The following is an 18,944-nucleotide window of genomic DNA, read 5'->3' as shown; positions in this document are numbered from 1 at the left end:
TTGGGTATTACATCTGATCCAAATCATCCAGATCACAGCCAACTTTGATCCGAAGTGCTTGAAACCAAATCCAACCCTACATGATCTAGTTCATCAAACTCTGATCCAGTTGAACAGGGGCAGGAATATCTCCAGTGGAGGAGGGACTCTTACTTACCATGTCACTCCTTTAAGGCTGTTGATAAAGGGCACCAGTTGGGTGGGAGATCCGGTTTTGAGATCAAGAAAAGTCACCACACTATCCCTCCTTCTGGCAAAATGAGCAAATCTGAGCCAGCTAGCACACACACATACATGTCAGTTTTCTAAAATAAAATAAAAATAATAATCCAGTAGAGGCCTATTTAAATCATTTTGCAACGGACTGAGGAATCTGGACAACAGATGGGCTCAATGAGAGTCACTGTCTGAGTCAGGATGCAGCTCACACGTACCCTGACAAAGGCTGGCATTTGAAGACAGCCTTCAATAACATTCTATATAGCCACACTACCTATCACCTAGTAGAAAATAAGAAGGTCAATAATGAGTTTCAAAAGTCTAAAAAAGGCTTTTAATTAATGTGTATCTCTTATGGTAATCCTGTTCAACATAAAAATGGTAAAGACAGCAGATAAGTGAGGGATGAAGCATCCATGAAATCCAGTATTGCTTAGGTGTTTAATAATGATTTATTCAGTTATAAAATAGACTTTAACACCTCCCATGTCACAACTGGCAAATCACAAGAATGCACATTGTACTACTTACCTAAGAGGTATTCACAGAAATGTGTTAATATGTATTACACTCATAATGCTGTTACTGATTGTAAAGGTAAGTTTATTCAAATAAAAAATTATTTGTTTTGCAATCTGGCAAAAAAATAGCTGCAGAGAAATGGGAGCTACCTACAAATAATCCAGTTTTTCTTTGTATGTGAAAGTAAGAATATGCAATAACAGGTTAACAGAAAGAAAGAGATGAAGATGTGATAGGTTGGGAACATTGTCCCAGTATAGAATATAAATATAAGCACTGCACTATGTAATTATTCCAGTTAGCTTTAGTTCTCAGTCTTGACAGTACTTTGTAGCTGAGGCTCTAGATTCATCCAGCATATTATAATAAACGAGGTAGCAGTGCAGGTTGCACCTGAATGTGCCTCCATACTGTTCTGAATCTGCAACCCCAAATGAAGCATAAGTAAATCACTTTCTATAACCAAGCGCCACAAACTCCAGATGAATTATAGCTCAACCATACAGCACACAAAGCGACCAGGAGCTCCATGCCATAGTCAAGAGGCTGAGCTAGTCTTGGTTTTATTCCTATTCACGCCAATGCAATATCAACTCATGTAAAACAGGCACTCATGATTGAGTGCCCGCTCGCCTAATGTGCACCCAGCCACCTCTCCTTGGCACGTGATGCATTATTTAAATGAGGGGTTGCGTTAAAAAGATTGTGTTAGGAATACATTTTGCGTCCCTTATGTGTTCATGTCATCGGGCGCCCAGAAGAAGTGGCTGTGCGCTGGTTAGGAAATCTGATGCTCAATTAATGAGCATCCGTTTTCCTAACCTGACTGCCAGCAAGATTTTTTTTTCATGCTGCTTTCTGCATCGGGACAATACTAAGTAGGAGGAGCCACAGAAAAGCAGAATTTTTGGCTTTTTTTGTGACTTTGTGGGGGTAGAGTTTCAGACAGCTTGGAGAGTGTAAAGACTTAACGTCTGCCCTGAGGCTGATGTTACGTTTTCCTCATTAAAACATGCGCATTGGGCATACAATGATTTTTTGCATCGGGGGTAATAGCTAACAGTCTCAACTACATGCATTTACATGTGATGAGCGTTATTAGCCATGCACTGGACGCACATTTTGGACACACTAATCCTCTTATTACATCACGTGTTAGCCTAGCGTGTCTAAAATGTGCATCCAAGAGCTCTTTAGCCTGTGTGCTAGGCTCAGGGCACGATATAGCATTAGCCTGATTATGTATCTGTAATTATAGTTCCAAAAACAAAAGACAAAAAAAAAGCTAAAATCAGATTAGCTCAACCAGATCTCAGAATGGTCTGATAGTTTAAAATCATCATGATATTTGTTAGATCTTTTTCTATTGTTTCCCATCTAACATGACAAAAAAAAATTTGGCGGTTTAGTATACGCTAAAACATTTAAGCATGTATTGTAGAAAATAGTGCCTACTAAAATTAAATAAGTAAAACAAACAAAATAGATGAAAAATAAACAAAATAAAAGGAAAATGAAAACCAAAATTTCCATGCAAATCCCTTCTTTTTTGACATTTTTAAAACTCATCATGAAACCTTACTTAGGTCAATAATGCAGATATTAATATTTTTAAATATTCCATAGAAGATCATGGGTAGCAAGAGCACCCCAGTATAGACTCTCAATTTTTTTCAACACATTGCAGTGGGAGATCAGCTATATAATATGTCATTTTACTAATGCCATTGTTTCATTGATCAGGAATAAAAACAAAGTTAAGAATGCTTTGGTATGATTTCTATTTCAGTACTACATTTAGCATTTAGTTGATTATTATATTTTGAATAATTTTGTTAACATTTCGAATTAAAGAAGAATTATATCTCCATAGTATTCGCTCTTTAATGAGATGATCTTTGTGTAGTTTTGGGTAATTTACAGTTCTGCAGTGCTGAATAAATGCAGTTTTCAAAGGCACTCTTTTGGTTTTTCCAAGGCCCTTTATTATTCTGTGGACAGTGGTATGAATTACTTTCCGTGGATCAACTATCAGTTTCCCAGGAGCTTGAACCAGTGACTCTCTATAGATGTGCTGCAGTATATTAACTCCTGGGATAGAGGTCCAAGAAGAAATGTTGAATGCATCAGTTCTGTACAAAGTATTTACTGGAAAGAGAAATCTTTGAAAGAGAAATATGCCAACATCTGGATGCTCTTCCTGAAGATCATCCATCATCTCTTTCCAGTTCTGATGTTTCTGTGGAAGAATTATTTCATCAATGTCAATTAGTACGACAAACTTGCTTCTATACATATTTCTGTAAATGCAATCATTTAGTGTAGCAAGCTGTGCAAAGTAGCCAATGTCTTTCCCATCATTCATATAATGCCAGTTTGGAGAAATATTGAGGTATTCATTGATTGGCCAAAGTAATACTTCCACAGTACCTTCACTGGTATAATACTGCAAGACTTTTTCTATCAGTTGACTACAGCTGGTTTTATAGATCATCACTTTCTGTGCCCCAAGTAATTTATACATCTCTATGGCCTGTATGAACTGTAAGACATTATTGTAATTTCCAAACATGGTAGAAATGCAGACGGTGAACTCAACAAAGAAAGTATTAGGCTCACGGTTTCTTATTTTGAAAGTAGGTAGTTGGTCAATATCTCCTTCAGGGGACCAATGAATTGACACATATTTTGGATCACAGTTTGATGGTTCCAAGCAAAGCACATCTGCTACAGAATAAGGAAACTTCTGGTGACAACCAACATTTATTCTCGCCACTGTTATCGACATATTTCCATAAAGGCTGCAACAAAACCAGCAATACAACTGCTTTACTTTTAGTCTCTGAATAATGGAGAGTACACGAGTGATGTTCTCTCTGTGATCAAGGTAAGCCGATATTATGAAGGTTTTATTGTCACTTAATGGTGTGATTGTATCTTGTGCAGAACGACCCCTACAAGATGAGATCCTTTTTACTGATATTGGGTGAGACAGCTGCTGTGACCAGTAGTAGCATGTGAAGATCAGCACAAGCATGCAAACAAGTGTGAAACTTGTATAAAGAATTCCTTTACTCTTCGGGCAAAACATTTTGAATTTTCAAACTCTAACCTTTAATCTTCTAAATCATTAATCCTGTAAGCATAAAATAAAAACAAAAATAAAGGTGGATTTTCAATAAATTTTTGATAGATTTTTTTTTCTTAAGATGATTGAACTATGAATGTGCATGAAAGAAGTGTGAATGGATCTTAGCCAGGTTTGAAGCCTTGATAATTAATTGATGCTACAGCACCCAAGTTTCAAACTACTGCTTATTCAACCCCTTCTTTGTGCTGGTCTCCTGTGTCCACTATGACAGGAATTTTGTAACATTGCCCATAACTTAGCTGTCAAACATGCACATAAGTTACACCAATTTTCAAAGGTGACTTGCATGCATAAGTCCACTTTGAAAATGATCGCAGCAAACCTATCTGTGCACATTTATCTCGCCGCCATCCCATTCTCAACTCAGACATGGGGACAACCAGAGAGGGCCAAAGACCATTCAAAACCTCATGACCTTCAGGGGTTCCCAAACAAGGTGGGGGTGAGGGTGGGAACATCAGTATTTTCAAAGGCCTTGGGATTTTTCTTGTTCACATAGGGGCTTTTGCTGCTCACCAGTACAGTCATACCTAAAGAAACCATGCTAAACCCCCAGGTTACATAAACCTTTACTCTAACTGGTGGCAAGGTAAGGTCCAAAAATTTCTGGCACATCACAGAAACATGCACCAGTTCCAAAAATTTTCCAACAGCGTAAATGCAGTCTCTTCCAAACTCCTTTCCCAGGAGAGGTCAGCTTTTTGGGACAGGTATACCTTCCACCCTGGCCCTCCCAATATCTGTTGGGTAGCTGAAATCTTTTTCCTTAAGGGTTCCTTTTTCCTTTCCTCCCTCTCTTGAGTCTCAGGCTGATTTTAGTAGAATCAGTCTTTGACTCTGGTGGAATTTCCCAGGCAGAAGGTCTCTCATCTAGCACCTCCCAATTCCCCAGCTTCCAGGAAATCCCTTTCTTCTCAAGACTCCACAGGATCTGATGCTCTTTAGGACCCTTTTCTCTTTTGTTGCTTCTGGACCTTGGAATCATTCTCAGTCTCCTCTCAACTTTCTCTGTGAAAAGACAGGCCCAAATGGTACCACTCTGTGAAGAAATAGCTCCACACACACATAGGACTCCAGATCTTGGAATCCCTCTTAGTACTCCCATGCACCAATGAATGGGAGGGTATATACCCTTCTAGGACCCCTCCAAATGGGGAGTGGTAGTCCTCTCTACACACTGCCCTTACACTGATATCACATGAAGGCAAGGTCTAGTGAGATCTCTGTCACTCCGAGGGCACTCAGTCCAGCTGAAGCTGCTGTTGCCATGCAAGTGAAGGGCAAGGGTTATTGTCAAAGGGTCAAAAATGAGTACTGAATCACAGTTACACTTGTTAAAATGCACACAGAATTTGTTTGGAAAATTAGCATGCATATATTTTAAAATTCAAATCTATACAAAGACTACACTTCTCCCCAGTCCCACCCCTGAGAATGCCTCTGGTCAGTCTAGGTCAACTTATGCACAGATATGATACTGTTATGCTTAATGGTGTTTGGGTGGATCCTTGGACACTGTGGCAGCTGACCACGCCCACGGGGGGCAGTCCTGTGAGGTACCACAGTGTCAGGCTAAACTCCGGACAGACAAACACAGATTTGAATCTTTTATTAAACAGTTTATGGAACCACCAGAGGTGGCAGTAGTGAGTAGTGATTGTAGAGCCCGGCTGGGCATGTTTCTCACAGAATGCTGGAACAGCAGATCCTCTGAAGAGCAGTGCTGTAGTGGAAAAGACAGAGTTATGAGCACACAATAAGATTATCATTCAGAGTCCCAAATAGAGTAGGAGAGCTCCGAGACAGGGAGAGTAGGCCCTCGAGGAGAGAGTACCTGATCCCTTAGAGCAGAGAGACTCAGTAGTGTTGTATTCACTAGCAGTAGCAGAGATTCCACTAGACGAGAGGTCTGGCACCGGCGCAGAGGGCAGGCCCTCGAGGAGCAAGTACCTGATTCCGGCGAAGCGGTACTATAGAGAGAGATGTTTTCTGTACTCACTGATGGTGACTGTAAGTTAGTTCTTCCAAGTAGAAGGGTAAAGGTAGCAGGCAGCGACACAGGGAACATGGGCCCTTGAGGAGCGAGTACCGGTTTCCTGATAGCACCTGAAAGAAGCAGAGAGGCCCCCAAGGAGCGGGTACCCTGTTAGTGACCCCAAAAGGGTAATAAGAGTTCCAGATAGAGCTGGAGTGGCAGAGTAGCTTAGGAACGGAGAGCGAATCCCATCCATATGAATCCTGTTGCTAACTAAACGAGCTAGCAAATACTGTAGGCAGATATACCCTGGGGTCATGACATCAGAACCCCTGAGGTTCGCGCCAACGTGAAGTTAAAGATAAGGGAGGCGTGCAAATGCGCGCCCTAGAGGTACCTTGAAGGAGAATGGTGGGAGGCAGCACCAAAGCCGGTCCAGGGACGCCGGAGAGAACGGCAAGCAGATGCTGTGGCGGCCATCAGTCCAAGGTGAGCGGGAGGAGCCGCAAGTAGAGAGAGGTAGGCGGGGCGAAGCTGTCAAAGACCAACGGACACAACAGATACTTATTTGTATCATGCCTATTTTTACTTTTCTGAAGCTATGATTGAAAGATTTTGTAAGTTCTAGTTATCTGTGAAAATAATTTATTTTAGTAATAACATCAAATTTATGAGTTTAGGGAATTTCTGAAGGGAAAGTTATTCTTGTTACATATAGAAGAGTGTTCATTTCTAGACAGCAACCCATTGAAACCTGAAGATATTTAAAAACAAAAACAATTTTTTCAAATGAAGATCAGACACAAGGTCAAGAATAATTTCTAATTATTGTCTTAGGTCTAATCAGCAGCCAAGGGCCTTTAAAATGTCCACAAATTGAGATGATGATAGATTTTGAAGTTAATTCTTATGATCAGTATTCCCCAGGTCCTATCTTCCTTGGTCTTCAATATAAACATCTACAGTTTTTAAATGTCATTTCTGTAATGTTAAAACCTCTCAGATTAATTGTTCCTCAAACCCTCTGTCTAGCCAATACTTGGATACATCTCTGGTGCCATCTGGTGGCATTAGGCCACCTCTGCCTTTTGGCATTCCTATAGGTCCATATGCACCTGGTTTTGAAGGCATGGATTAGATTTCTAAAGTCTATGCTTTCTACAGGCTCTTAATTGTCCTTTCAATTCTTTCATCTGCTAAGCAGTAAAATGTGCTTTGCAAAGCTAATATTAGGAAATTATACTGGACTTAAGACAGGAGACATAAGTCTTTGCATTACCAATAAGAAATCAGCACTAGATTTACTTACCAAAACTTTCAAGATTACTATATTCACCAATGTTTCTATCTTGCTACAAACCTTCTAAGCAAATCCGTGAGTATCCCCAAATATATTTCAATGATTATAATGCAGTGTCTAGGCTTACAGGTAGATTTTAAAAGCCCTACACATGACAAATCCGAGTGATATGCGCGTGTCTCGGGCTGATGCGTGCCGCTCAGATTTTAAAAAGTGCACGAGTATGCGCGTATCTCCCAGTATGTGCACAAATCAGGAAGTCATAAAAATGGGGGAGGTATGGGAGGAGTCTGAGTAGGACATGGGTCTGTAACCTGAATTATATGCGTAAGTATTTATGTGCATAGGCGAGGTGCCGGGGTCCCCTACAATATAACTTTACTTCTGCTATGGATGGTATGTTAGTTTTAAAATAAACAAATCAGGGCTAGTCATCGGAATTTGAAGAGTCAAGGCTAATAGGGTAAAAAGGATGCTTTCTAGCTAGGGGGGTTAGGAAGTCAGAAGCCTTTACCTGGGTGAACTGGGAACGGACTGGGGAAACTGGTAATTGCATCGACACACATATCTAATAAAATCACCCCACTTATGTGGTAGAGCAGGTATTTGCACACAAAAGCGCACATGCATATTATTTGAGTGCATATGTACATGTATACAGCTGATTTTATATCATCTGCGTATATACATGTGATTGCTATAAAATGGCTGTGTCCATTTGCACGAGCCACCATAGGCGCATATATGTACGCCCGCACAGCTGTTTAAAAGTTGCCGTCCTTATGTTAGAGATTTGAAGTCTTATAAAAATGTATATATTTTAGAGGTATCCTTTAAATAACTTCTACAATGGAATTTATTTTTAATTAAGCATGTAATCACTTATCACAGAGACTATAGTTTTGGAAATGGCTTCTATTTAAAATAATAAAAATGTCCTTTTCTTCAATAACACTGCAATTGTGAGAACCCGAGTTTTAATTTGATTGTACACATTATAAACATGAAATTGACAAAAGAAATAATATTGCACCTGGCACTGTACTACTGGAATCAATTACACTCACGATCATAAAAAAAATGTGAAAAAGGGCAACCCAAATTTTTAAAACAAGTGAGTTTCCAAAGTTGCAGATTGCTTTGGTAAGTGGTTACATGATTCATTTACAGGGGCACTTAAAAGTGCATAGTTTCCCTTTAAGCACCAAAACTAGAAGAACTAGTAGAAACATAGGTGCTCATGTTGCTGGATCTGTCTGGCAGGCTGCTATGATACAATTACAGATGAATTTTAAAAGCTAGACATTAGGGGATGCACGAATATGTCGGGCCAGATGCGCCGAGTGGATTTTAAAAGCCACTAGGATATGTGCAAATTGTGCATACATGCCGCTGCACACACAAATTAAAAGTTTCCAAAAAGGGGTGGGGCATGGTCTGGGTGGGGCATGGGCAAAGTGGTTCTACATATGTTACCATGTTAGTATTTAGGATGTAATATGATAATGATTCAAAAAACACACCAAAATTGATGATAGATTAAACAGAGGGATGTCCTTTCCATGCATATATTTAGGATTGTCATGAGCTGAAAAATATGCAGTATGTAATTCTTTTTATAAGAGTAAAACAATCAAACCTCATTCCAACTATTTGGAAAAGAACATTTTTATTAATGTAAGCTTTTTGATGCCTTCCTTTTCTTGGTTCTAGGGTTGATTATATAATCTTAGTCTGTTTGAATTCCTAAGCATGTGTGTTGGATTGGGGGAGTCAGGTGATAGGAAGTATGGAAAAAGCACTATAGGCAAAAGGTTAGTTTCACTTTGTTTGAACAGAAATAGCATGGTGGACCTGAACCAGTACTTATCTCTAGTTTGACATTACTACTCAGGAACATGAACAGCAAAAGCAAAGTGATGAAAGTTAAACAAATGTCATTAGGTGTTTTGAAAATTTACATCAGAGTAAAGCACATTGCAAACTCTGAAACTGACTGAAAAGTCTTTTAATAAGAAGAGATATCTGGAAAGACATCAGTCAAGTACTAAAGGAAGGGGTGTCATGTAATGCTGCTCTAGCAGAAAGAGACCGATGTGTTGAGCTTCCCATGGACTATTACAATATTTTGCCTCCCAACAATGCCTCTAAAATGTCTAAAAACCTCTCTAAAGACAGAGCGATACTTTGCTGCTGGCTCTGTGGTCTGAGTAAGTAAGTGAGGGGAAGAAAACAGCATGCAAAAGCATGATGAAAAAGTCAGGTTTTGAGGACAGGATGATGATCAAGGAATGTGCCAAAATGATCCTGGCTATGAAAGAGGTGCTTTGAAAGCTATCTACTCAAATCCACACTAGCTTGGATACCTGACTTGAAATCATAGTGGACAAAGTACCTCAGCTAGTGTCCAGAGTAAACAAAACTAAAACTTGGGTCAATGAAGAAGAAGAAAGGGTCGATGAGTGGCCATGCGAAAAATAAAAAATCTCGAGTGATGTTCTAAGTCTCTGACGGAGAAACACAATGATTTGGAGAACAGGAACTGTTTCAACAATATTCCAGCAATCGGTTTACCTGAGAAAATGGAAGGCTCTGACCAGGTGAAGTTCTTCTTGGACTGGTTGCCATGACTGAACGGGAAGTTTCATTATCGACCAGGCTCATCGAGCCTTAAGCCTTGAACCAAAGAATGGCAAACACCCCAGAGCAATCATCTTATGCCTGCATTACTTTTCTGACAAAATTAGGTTTATTGTAGAAGCAAAGAAGGCAGGACCCCTCTTCTACCAGGAGGCAAGAGGTTTTATTTACAAGACTTCTTGGTCAACCTACAACACAAGCAAGAGGAGTGCAGAAAGTCATGCAAAACTGAGGAAGGAGAGGCCTTTCATATGTGTTACTCTATCTTGCTAAGTTGAAGGCTTTTGTAAGTGGCAAACCTAGAATATTTGAATCAGTACAGGAGGCGGAGAAATTACTTTAAACCAACACAGACCACGGCTGGAGCTCCACCAACAAAGCCCCGACTCCAACAGCGTGGTCAGCTGGCAGGAGGCAGCGGGTTGAGGTACACCCTCCCCCAGCAGGTGAGAGAGGGAAGGAAGACTCCGGCACTAGCAGGCCAGCACCTGCATTCCGACCACCCCTAAGGACACCCACCACCACCAACAAAGACGCAATAGCCCAGCAGCCATGCTAAGAGACCACAGCCAGAGCTCCTCTAACTGAGCCCTGACTCTAACAGTACAGTCAGCCAGTGGGAAGCAACGGGTAGAGGTGTTCCCTCCCCCAACAGGTGAGATAGAGAAGGACGACTCCGGTGCCAGCAGACTGGCACCCATACTCTGACTGCCCCTAAGCCCGCCCACCACATCAATGAGGACGCAAGAGCCCAGCAGCTGCACGGAGATGCTAGTGCCAGTAGGCGCTTGCCCTTGGTGTGCGCATGAAGGAGCAGAACAAAAGAGCTTGCCCCTTTGTGCAACCCTTCGTGTGTGCCTGAAATGTGTGCCTGCATCATTTTATACAACAATTAGCATACAGAAGTGCAGACCACAAGAAACCTACAGAAACTACCTGCGCCTCCCTCCAGAAGAGCTAATCCACTCCCTCATCTACCTCAAGGAGCCTGAAGTAACTCCTAAATAATTACTACTAAAATACAGCCCATAACAATCTACAAAAATGGAGCCAAGCCTATTCCAAACAGCTATAACATTGGAACCAACCTACCCCACTGAAACCATAACAGAACAAGGAATTTATGGAAATCTCCACAGAACCTCCCATTACAAGCAAAAAAAGAGTATAAAGCTGATCTACCCCAAGATAAGTAACAACTCTCATACAACTTCTCCTTGCCTAAAGCTGACTCTCTTTATTACTAAACGTCCAATCACTGACTAAGAAAATCCCATTGATAAATGATCTACTAGAAGAACAAAAACCTACCATCTTCTGCATCACCGAAACATGGCTGAAAGCCAGTGATAATGTTCTCTTAAATCAAATTGATAACCCCAATTACGATAGCTTTCACCTCCCCAGACACAAACGTAAAGGTGGGGGTATTTTAATAATCAGCAAAGAACAACTAAAACTTAAACCCTACAAAGTAAAGATTAACCCCCACCCCTATGAAGTGGCATTATTAAAATCAACACAATTAAATATAGGTACTGTCTATTGCCCACCTGGAACATTCCAAAAAGACTGCTAACCACTAATCGAAATTTTCACAAAAGCATTTCCATCTCCTGAATCGACCATAATCTTTGGGGATTTTAACCTACATGTAGACAGCATACCAAAAAACACCACAAGTGAAATCTTCTTAGATACGTTGGAAGCAATGGGCTGGTCACAATTTATAACCAACCCCACTCATAAAGCTGGTCACATCCTTGACCTAATATTCGCCAACCACAAGAACTGCAAAATCAATACATCCCACTACATACTACCCTTGTCTGACCATGTTAGGTTCGCCAGCCACGGAAAGCTGTGGCTGGCCCCCCTCACCTCATTCACGGGTGCCGGGAACACTGCAGGGAGACGGCCCTGCTGCATGCCTCCAGCCTCGGGCTCTCCCATGGCTGCTGCCACAAAAGAAGCTGCCTCCTCCGGCAGGCCCCAGCTCCTTCTTTGTTACTCGATGCCGCCAGCTGACGCCGGGCCCTCCCTAGGCACGCAGCCAAGCCACCTAGCCACTTTTTAAGGGATAGCACCAATTAGAACAGATCGGCCCCTGGGATGACGTCAGGAGCCTGTGAGTATATATTGGAGCCTCCTCTTCATGCCCCTTGACTTGGCAACGAGTCTGCTTCCCTTCAGTGAGGTCTCCGGTGTTTCGTGGTTCCTGTTCCTGCCTTCCGAGTCCTGCTCCTACTCCCATCCTCCGGTCCCTTTGGATGGATCTTCTAGCTTCTGACCTCGGACTGGCTTCGGTGATTCTTCTGGCTTCTGACCTCAGACTGGCTATTGATGGATTCTCCGGCTTTGGACTCTGGACTGGCCATCGGCGACTTCCTGGCTTCCGACCTTGGGCTGATTACCGTCTTTGCTTTCAGTTGTGATTCAACTGTCTTCACAGAGGTCCACCTAAGACCAGCCGGCCCCACGCACCCAAGGGCTCCACCTGCAGGGAACGGGGTTGGTATTGGTGAAGCTCCAGCAGGCCCCAGCACCAATTTAGCCTCGCCTCCCGACGGTAGGGACCTGTGGGGGTTTACCTTCAGAGGTAGTGCCAACTCCTCCTCGGGCAAGGGGTCCACATCTTCCTGAGTGAATATAACAGATTGCCAAGTCCATGGACCCGGCAGAGGCCTCTGCCCTCCAAGCCATTCTGGGTCTAGCTCAAAGGATTGTTGAGCAGCAGAAGGCCCTGGAAACACTCGCCTCAGCTGTGGAGAATTTAAATCGACGTCTGGATTCCACAGCTCCCATAGTCGCCACCCCACTGCCGATGCCTACCATTTCACTTCCGGCACCGGTTGGCCACCCGGTGATCCCTCTACCTGCTCCTCCTCACTTTGCTGGAGACCCACAGGCCTGTAGAGGCTTCATTAATCAGTGCAGTATGCACTTTTGTTTCCAACCTACTCTTTTCCCTGAAGACATCACGAAGACTATATACATCTTGTCCCTTCTCGATGGGAAAGCCCTGGTCTCAGCATCCCCCCTCTGGGAACGTTCTGATCCAGTTCTGCGGGACCTGGGTGGCTTCTTGACCCTCTTCCGCACCGTATTTGAGGATCCTGCCCGGCAGGCGGCTTCTGGGGCGACTCTTCTCCACCTGCGCCAAGGTTCTCGGACTCTATCAGAATTTGTAACAGAGTTTCGAACCTTGTCCTCCGAGCTCCATTGGGACGCTGGTTGTTTGAGAGCCATTTTTCTGGAAGGCTTAAATCCCAGAATCAAGGATGAGCTTGCAACCCGTGAGCTACCAGGATCGTTAGATGCCTTGATTGAATTGACCAGGCGCATCGACTGGCGCCTCCAAGAACACTCCCAGCAGGTTCAATGCTCCAAGAAATCCACCACCAGCTTCAGACGTCCACGGTGCTCTCCTTCGCCCACTGAGTCGGGTACTGCCCCCAGAACGTCTAGCGAAGAACCCATGCAACTGGGCCATGGGAAATTCTCGACCAAGGAATGCCTTCAGCATCGGCAGTCAGGCCTCTACTTCGGGGAGGCAGGCCATCTCCTAGCTACCTGCCCCGTGAGGTCGGGAAACTCCCAGACTTAGGCCCTGCAGGAGGACTCATCCTAGGTTTCACTTCACCTTCTCCTCCACTCATCGTACCCAAATCCCTCACTGTGGGCAATCAGATATTCCATACTTTGGCCCAGGTGGACTCTGGAGCCGGAGGCAACTTCATTATGAAACCTCTGGTGGAACACCTCCACATTCCAGTCAACCACTCGCCCATTCCTCTGGTGATATCCTCCATCCAAGGGGATCCTTTACCCGGCCACATAACCTTGTCTACCGACCCGCTCCTAGTCCGCACTGGCGTACTCCATGTCGAGCATCTTTCCTTCCATATTTTGGACCGTGCCATACACACTGTTGTCTTCGGATTAACTTGGCTTCAGTAATATTCTCCTAGTTTTGATTGGTCCACGATGCAGCTCTCCAGTTGGGGTTCAGCATGCCGCTCCAGGTGTTTGGATCTAGTCACGCCCCTTGCCTTCCTGGCCTACCGCCTCACTATGCCGCCTTCGCCGACGTCTTCTCCAAAGACATCTCAGACACTCTGCCTCCATACCACACCTTTGATTGTGCCATTATTCTGCAACCAAATTCAGAGCCCCCTCATGGGCATATCTGCCCGTTATCCGCAGCCGAGACTAAAGCCATGTCAGAATATATCCATGAAAACCTCAACAAAGGCTTCATATGCCGCTCTACATCCTCAGAAGGGACAGGATTATTTTTCTTCAGGAAGAAGGACGGTAGCCTCCGACCATGTATCGATTACCGAGGCTTAAATGCTATAACCCTCAAGGACCGCTACCCTCTACCACTGATTTCTGAGCTCTTTGCCCGGCTCCAGGGAGCCAAGATATTCTCAAAACTTGACCTCAGGGGCACGTACAACCTGATTCGCATTAAGGAGGATGAAGAATGGAAGACGGCACTTAATACCCGGGACGGGCATTACGAGTACCTCGTGATGCCCTTCGGACTCTGTAATGCCCCTGCCGTCTTCCAAAATATGATGGATGAGGTATTTCGGGACATGCTCTATGACTGTGTCATGGTTTGCTTAGATGACATAGTGGTCTTCTCCAAACACCTGCAAACGCACCGCAAGTACATCATACAGATCCTGCAGCAGTTGTGCAACAACTGTCTCTACGCCAAACTTGAGAAATGCTCATTCGAAAAGAACACGGTGCCTTTCCTGGGATATGTAGTGTCCAGTTGAGGGTTCTGAATGGACCCCAAAAAACTCAAAGCAATCCACAATTGGCCGCAGCCCACAGGCCTCCATCCGCTACAAAAGTTCCTATGGTTTGCTAATTATTACAGATCCTTCATGCAGAACTACTCCACCGTGGTGTCTCCGCTTACCGCCCTTACCCACAACTGGGCCAACCCCAAACAGTGGCTGCCTGAAGCAGTTACGGCCTTTATCAACCTAAAACCTAAAGCCCAGGAGGCGGTGTGGTGCTTTATGCCTGGGATGGCATAGAGTCCTACAGGATAAACATCCTGCATGAGACTAAATGCACAACTGAATCTTTATGGGTAGAAATCCCTTGTGTGTCGGGGAAGACTATAGTGATAGGAGTATACTACCATCCGCCTGGTCAAGATGGTGAGACTGACAGTGAAATGCTAAGAGAAATTAGGGAAGATAACCAAATTGGTGGTGCGGTAATAATGGGAGACTTCAATTACCGTGAAGAACAACAAGTGCAGATCAAATTCTTGGATCCAAATGTTTATTAAGTATAAACAATACTTAATAAACATTTGGATCCAAAAATTTGACATGCACTTGTTGTTCTTCACGATTTCCTGTTCAAAGTACAGTACCAGCCTGAGTGGTGTCTAGACTTCAATTACCCCAATATTGACTGGGTAAATGTATCATCGGGACATGCTAGAGAGCTAAAGTTCCTTGATGGAATAAATGATAGCTTTATGGAGCAATTGGTTCAGGAACCGATGAGAGGGAACAATTTTAGATCTAATTCTCAGTGGAGAACAGGATTTGGTGAGAGAGGTAATGGTGGTGGGGCTGCTTGGCAATAGTGATCATAATAGGAACAAATTTGATTTAATGACTGGAAGGGGGACAGTAAGCAAATCCACGGCTCTCGTGCTAAACTTTCAAAAGGGAAACTTTGATAAAATGAGAAAAATAGTTAGAAAAAAACTGAAAGGAGCAGCTACAAAAGTAAAAAGTGTGCAAGAGGCGTGGTCATTGTTAAAAAATACCATTCTAGAAGCACAATCTAGATGTATTCCACACATTAAGAAAGGTTGAAAGAAGGCAAAACGATTACCGGCATGATTAAAAGGGGAGGTGAAAGAAGCTATTTTAGCCAAAAGATCTTCATTCAAAAATTGAAAGAAGGATCCAACAGAAGAAAATAGGATAAAGCATAAACGTTGGCAAGTTAAATGTAAGAAATTGATAAGACAGGCTAAGAGAGAATTTGAAAAGAAGTTGGCCGTAGAGGCAAAAACTCACAGTAAAAACTTTAAAAAATATATCCAAAGCAGAAAGCCTGTGAGGAAGTCAGTTGGCCCGTTAGATGATTGAGAGGTTAAAGGGGAGAAGATAAGGGCATTGCAGAAAGATTAAATGATTTCTTTTCTTTGGTGTTTACCGAAGAGGATGTTGGGGAGGTAACCGTGCTGGAGAAGGTTTTCATGGGTAATGATTCAGATGGACTGAACCAAATCACGGTGAACCTAGAAGATGTGGTAGACCTGATTGACAAACTTAAGAGTAGTAAATCACCTGGACCGGATGGTATACACCCCAGAGTTCTGAAGGAACTAAAAAATGAAATTTGTCACAACATTTCTAAAGACACTTGTTTACGGTTTACAGGTTTAGCAAATAGCAATAGGGGTTGAGGATAAAGCAAAGTTCTCTTCAAGTTCTTGTCTGGCAATGCTCCCTGAGACAGGGGAAAGAAGCTTCTCTCCAAGGTCTTTTGATCTTCCGTCGGCACCCAATGAAGTTTCACCGACATTGTGCTCCCCCACTTGAGATGTAAACGCGGCTTCTCCAAGCTCACCTAATTGTACTGATCTCATACCCTGAACCTCCTCATTTGGGCTCACTACAAAAAACAACTTCCGTATATTGAGTGAGCCTGATTCATTGGTATTGACAGTAGTCTGGGGCGGAGCAGGAACTGTTGGTGCCCCTGGACTGAGACTAACTTCGCCTAATAGTGGAGATACTTGCTCCTTATCTACCACTATAACAGGCCTCTCCGGGGTTAAATTTTCTGATGGTGAATAAAATCCCATTATCATTGATTGTATAGGGTTGTGTCTCACAGGTATTGAGGCCTCCTGCTTGACTTTGCCCTTTCGTTTAGTATGAGGCATTCTAACAAAGAAAAAAGGTTCACTCAATAAACCTGGGATTTACTCACGCTTCTGTAGTTCAAAACGAGTATTCAGGACTCAAAGAGGTTTAACGAAAACCGCTGGTTCAGGTAGAAGGATCCTGGGTGCCTTCTCGCCTTCGCCGGCCTAAGCCGGACCCCCACTGGACTTTTGGCAAGTCTTGTGGGGGTCAGGAGGCCCCCCAAGCTGGCCAAAAGTCCATGGGGGTCCAGCAGGGGTCCAGGAGCGATCTCCTGCACTTGGGCCGTATTGCCAATATTCAAAATGGCGCTGGCGCTATCTTTGCCCTGTTACACGGTAAGGGCAAAGGGCCATCGGCGCCATTTTTATTAACGCAGCCGATGGCCCGAGAGCGGGAGATCGCACCGGGACCCCCCCACTGGACTACCAGGTAATTTAAAACATTTTGGGGGGGGTTCGGGAGGGTGGGGGATTTGTTTTAAAGGGTCGGGGTGGGTTTTAGGTTTGTTTTGGTGTGCCAGTTTTCCCGCCCTCCCCCGATTTACGATTTTTCACGATAATCGGGGGAATTTCTATTGCATCGCGACTCTAACGATTTTTGACGATTTAAAAAATATCTGACGATTTTTTTAAAACGTCAAAAAACGATTCACATCCCTACTAAACTGATTCATGGTGTAATATTCAATTCAAAACAAATATTCGAAACAGTCAAAAACCTAATCAAGGACCCATCTTCATCAATCACAAATAACCACAACGTTACAAAGAACTCCTGCAATTAATATGCCACCTTATTGCTAGACAAACAAATACATTTTCAAAGGCCCGCACGTGCAAATACCGGCTTTTATGAATATGGTTGGGCCTTGTGTGCGCCGTGGCATTTTATAACAGGGCCGGCCACGCGTGTAAACCCTGGTACGCTCTGAAGTGCTGGGCCCTGAAAAAGGGGCGGGCCAGGGAGGCATGATCTGAGCGGGAGGGTGGGCCGGGACAGCGCCATTTGACACTGTCCCAGGGAAACGCTGGCCAGCATGTGAAAATTACTTCTGCTCCACCCTCCCGCAATGTTCTTGTCACCTACATCTAACTGGGTTGGGTATAAAAGGGAAAGTGTACACAGGGAATTTGGGGCTCTCTTTATACTGGAAACTGGGCTAAGGTTAAAAGTAGTGCTTTACAGATGATGACAGTATCAGCCACAATAGGTGTTTTTATACATTTACTCCTGTATGTCTGAGTTTCAGGGTTGAGGGGAGGGGCAGGATCAGTTGTCATTTATTTATTTATTTATTTATTTTATTTAGAAACTTTTATATACCGGTATTAGTGGGGACATCATACCGGTTTACATTTGAACAAAAGGCTTGAAAATACATATTAACAGGGAAAAGGAACTGGGAGATTACCATAAATACATAAATACCATAAAAGAATTTTAAAAAGACAGATGAAAAGTTACTTACACAGCTGCAACCTGTTCAGAGTTATCTATACAATATTCAGGATAATTGGTTGCAGTGCTTTATATTTTTTCTGTTAATTAAGATAAGTAATTATATTTACAGCCTTTTAGTTATTTTTGCTCAGGAGTGACCTGAAAATTATGGGGTGAATTTTAAAGCATTGCTTGGGCTAAAAGTCCCATATATGCGAGTATCTGGGCCACGTGCAAGCAACATGTACTTTACAAGCTGCAAATTATGTGCGTATATATGTAGGCATGAGTAAAATAAAAAGTGGGGGGGGGGGGGGGGGGGCAGAGCTAGGGCATATCAGGGGTGTTCTGGGGCAGGCCCAACAGTTACATGTGTAAATCCGTATTTTAATTCCGGCAGTCTCAACGTTAGCCAAATATATTTACTGCTGCTCCAGATGAGGTGTAAGCTTGCAAAAATCGCTTTTTAGGCTTAAAACAATAGGTTGAAGAGTCCTGGTTAACTGAGGGGAGTGCAGACCGAAGAACCAGAGGGTTCTGGATGACCTCAAGATAGATTGGGCAAACTAGTGGACTAATTGGTAAAACTTAGAATGTCCTTCACATGAGCATGTTTTAAAATATGCTTACCTGCTTTCGTTACAGCTGATAAAATCCTAAGGAAGATACTAGAAGTACATTTGCTTGAATAACAGCTTAAAATTAGGAACATACATACAATCATTAGATGTATTTAAAATCATACGTTCAATTGCGCTGATGATTTAAAAT

General features: G+C 43.1%; 1 protein-coding gene and 1 long non-coding RNA gene across 2 annotated transcripts in view; both read right to left on the bottom strand.

Annotated features, from left to right (window-relative positions):
- Positions 1-592: 592 nt before the first annotated feature.
- LOC115097282 (beta-1,4-galactosyltransferase galt-1-like) lies at positions 593-5,489 on the bottom strand. The gene has a single exon (XM_029612960.1). The coding sequence runs from the start codon at positions 3,830-3,832 to the stop codon at positions 2,546-2,548; it is 1,287 nt and encodes a 428-aa protein (XP_029468820.1). The 5' UTR covers positions 3,833-5,489; the 3' UTR covers positions 593-2,545.
- Positions 5,490-6,344: 855 nt separating this feature from the next.
- The window catches only part of LOC115096337, a 32,784-nt gene continuing 20,184 nt past the window's right edge, over positions 6,345-18,944 (bottom strand). The window contains exon 3 of the long non-coding RNA XR_003858041.1: positions 6,345-6,401. This is a non-coding gene — a long non-coding RNA (uncharacterized LOC115096337). The remainder of the gene's footprint in view (positions 6,402-18,944) is intronic.

Source organism: Rhinatrema bivittatum, chromosome 8 (genome assembly GCF_901001135.1).
Source record: "Rhinatrema bivittatum chromosome 8, aRhiBiv1.1, whole genome shotgun sequence".
Classification (NCBI taxonomy): Eukaryota; Metazoa; Chordata; class Amphibia; order Gymnophiona; family Rhinatrematidae; genus Rhinatrema; species Rhinatrema bivittatum.
Note: the sequence above shows the minus strand (reverse complement) of the source record. Positions and strands in the feature narration are given on the sequence as shown.